The sequence below is a fragment of the Nicotiana sylvestris genome, chromosome 5, assembly GCF_000393655.2.
Source record: "Nicotiana sylvestris chromosome 5, ASM39365v2, whole genome shotgun sequence".
Lineage (NCBI taxonomy): Eukaryota > Viridiplantae > Streptophyta > Magnoliopsida > Solanales > Solanaceae > Nicotiana > Nicotiana sylvestris.
In genome coordinates, this window is record NC_091061.1 from 46,737,428 (window position 1) to 46,741,072 (window position 3,645).

General features: G+C 33.6%; 1 protein-coding gene across 1 annotated transcript; it reads left to right on the top strand.

The window, feature by feature from the left end:
* The first annotated feature begins 495 nt into the window (after positions 1-495).
* On the top strand, positions 496-3,258 carry LOC138891212 (uncharacterized). Its single transcript, XM_070174374.1, has 2 exons — positions 496-1,024; positions 2,349-3,258. The coding sequence occupies exon 2, from the start codon at positions 2,498-2,500 to the stop codon at positions 3,185-3,187; it is 690 nt and encodes a 229-aa protein (XP_070030475.1). The 5' UTR covers positions 496-1,024; positions 2,349-2,497; the 3' UTR covers positions 3,188-3,258.
* The last annotated feature ends 387 nt before the right edge of the window (positions 3,259-3,645 follow it).

The following is a 3,645-nucleotide window of genomic DNA, read 5'->3' on the forward strand; positions in this document are numbered from 1 at the left end:
GCAACTAATTTTTACTCTTTTATTTTATTTTATCACAAAATTAAAAATTACAAAAATATTTTCTTTTATTTAGCTAATTAACATTTTTATCTAGTTACTTTTAATTTATCTACTTTACATAAAATTAAAAAATACAAAAATAGTGCCACTTTGTTTTTAGGAATATTATTTTAATTTTGCAATAATTTAATCTAATTCCATTTTTATCTTTTAGTATAATATTTGAAAAATACCAAAAAAATAGTTTTGTTTTAACGGTTAGTCTTATTTTAATAGTTATTTTATTTAAGTAGAATTAATTAATAAATGATGTAGTATTTTTGATCTTGTTTTAGAAGAAAAAATACGAAATTTGGGGCTAATCTTGTTCGATCTTAATTGAAAAGGCCCAATTTCAAATTGCCCAAAACATTGAGCCCACGCCAATTTCCTATTTGACCTAACCTAATTTCTACTTCTATAAATAATCCCTAACTCCTAAAATAAAGGGACCTTCCTCTCCATCCAAAAAATCAATAGCGGCAGATCTCTCTTTTGGAAAGAAATTCAGCCACGACCTCCCTTCTTCGAAAAAGGGAATTCACACGCATACACAAAAAGAAGAAAAATCGAGAAGCCACCTCAAAAACCCATGGTTGCTCTTCCGTTTGAAAAACAGCCGTAGCTCACCCCATTTTAGGGGTCACATAGCACACTGAAATTGAAAGGACTCACCATGGCCTCAATCTCATGAATCTTTATATAGAACACCATGTAAATCCTTCATAGCCTATTACATCCATCTATAAAAGAAAACCCATCTTCTTCACCATTAGAGCCATTCAAGAACACCACTGTTTTATCCCCTCACCACCATGAAATCCATTTGAAATAATAGCTCGAAACAACCCAAAAATCACACAAAAACAGTAGCTCCAAGAGTCGAGTTCGAGGCCGCGTTCGAGCTTCATTCATTGTCGTTTGTTTGAGGTTGCCGCCAAGTTTCTGTTTGTTGGCTTGATCTTCATAAATAAAAGAAGCTGAGGTTTTATTTCAACTTTCCTCTGTTTTTTTATTCTTTGATCTAATAATTAATATGTGGTAATTAAGTGCTATAATCTATTTAATGTTCCTGTGAATTAGTCTAATTGTTTGGTGAGTGCTTTGCCATATTTGGATGCTGAAAATGAGTATTAAAGGCCGCCAATCATTCTTCATGTATTCTGGTTCGGTTCGTGTGATGTTGCTTTTGTTGGTAACGTATGGTATGGTTGCTAGTGTTATTGATATGTTGGTTCTGAACAATACTCTCAGTTAGGTTTATAGAGAACGTCTCTGCACAAGAGGAATCATTTAATTTGATAAAACTTAGAGATAGTTGTGTTAAATGCGTTGTTTAAATCGCGTCCTAGTTATTTGATAAAACACTACACAGACTAATATATTTGGTTGAAGTGAAATCTGACCGTTATTTACTTATGTGATTGTTGGACAATGGATCAACATTACCTGCTCATATGAAACATATTTAATGTCTCAGTTTAGTTACAATATAAAATTTTTGAATTAACTTATGCAGGTGCCTGCTAGTACGAAAGCCAAAAACTAGAAAAATAGATTCTTGTGAGGAAGGAATAGTTTTATTCAGATTTTGGATATTAAGTACATTATTAGTTCTACTGATCTTTAATGGCAAGATCCAGTACGAACATTGTCCCCTTATTTCTGGGATTATGATATTCGTTTAATTGCTTATGAAAAAAAAAGAAAATGAATTGTGAAATTATGTTGCCAGTAGTACATGAATTAGTTTGCTTTAGGCGCGACAAATAATAAATTATCATAGCTACGGGTACGGTTCCCGTGACGTAGTTGTGATACCTCGATCCCCAATTCGGGTGCGCATTTATGTGACCCAAATCCAAATCTCAACAATGTTAGATAAAATATGTCGAGAACTGCGGGTGCATTTATGTGACATGGTTCAAGACGTATTTTAAATGACGTTGCAATTTTTCCTTAATGTAAATAAAGCGGTTAAGTTAAAAATGCACTTAGGTTTCAAAAATGTACTAAAATCAGATAATAAGCCAATTATAACAGTTGTGCGACCGTGCTAGAACCACAGAACCCGAGAATGCCTAACACCTTCTCTCGGGTTAATAGAATTCCTTACCCGGATTTCTGTGTTCGCAGACTGTAATATAGAGTCAATCTTTTCCTCGATTCGAGATTTGAACTGGTGACTTGGGACACTATAAAATTATCCCAAGTGGCGACTCTGAATTTAATAAATAAATAATCCCGTTTCGATTGGTCACTTTAAATTGGAAAAAAACTCCCTAATGTACCCCTTTACCCGGGTGTAGGAAAAAAGAGGTGTGACAGAGACTGAGATTGTTCCTTTTCTCACTTAGAGGGAAAGCTTTGGACTAGCTCTAAAGACTCTCCAATCATTCTATCACTACGTGAGATGAGTTGGCCGATAAGTTTATAGCCAAGTTTTTCTCACGGACATATGGCTGCATTGAGGGATGAAATCTTAGCATTCAAACAGGAACCAAATGAGCGCCTTCATGAAATCTGGGATAGATATAGAACTATAGTCAAGAAATGCCCCAACAATGATATGACTGAAGCAATGATTCAACGGACATTTTATCGGGGTATAAACACAACCAATCAATGTGTGGTAAACCAGTTAGCAGGGGGTAATTTTATGAAGCTTCCCTATGATGAGGCCTGTGATATTCTTGATGAGATGGCTGATACTTCCTCAGCTTGGCAAAGTCGAGCTAATGTGCCACAGGGTGATCCCACTGTCATTTACCTGCACAAAGAGCTCCACGACCATGGCCAGGCAATAGCAGAGTTAACTACAACAATGAACCAGTTGGCTAAAGCTCAATTGCAGCAAGTTCAAGCGCCAAGAAAAGTAAATGCTATGGAAGGTGTAAACATGTTCGTCAACAAGATGCGACAAAGAGGTCAACAAAGTCAAGGAAATCCGGATCAATATGAGCAAGGTAGCAGTGGTTTCAACCAAGATGATGGGTATGATGAGCAAATTGAAGAAGTCCAGTACGTGAACAATTACCAAGGACAAAGGAGAATGCTCCTAACTAACAACAACAGTGGAGATCCCAAGGAAACTGGTGTTGATACCCAATTTTTTCCTATATATGTTTATATGCATAAATACCTTTGAAATAATATATATATGCATATATAAGCATGCACAGGGTTTTTATAATTTTTTCATAATTTTAAGGATTTAAATTGATTTATTTCCTTCCCTTATAATCATATAATCCCCAATAACTATTTTCCAAATTATTGTTATGATGATTTATTCATTTAATTTCTATACTTATGCCAAAATATGGTTAATATATATTTTTATGCATTTTTTATAATTGCATTTGGTATTTTAAGCTAAAATTGCATATAATTACAATATTAGCCCACATAATGTGTAATTATTTTTACATGTGTAAAATTGGCCCCTATATTTTTAAAATAATAATTACATATTTTAAATTATTTTGGTATAGAAAATTATTTTTCAGAAATTGTTTATTACTTATTATAAATTAAATAGGGAAAATTGGCTATTTAAATTATAGCCAGATTTGGCTTTCAATTATAGCCTAAATTGAACCCAAC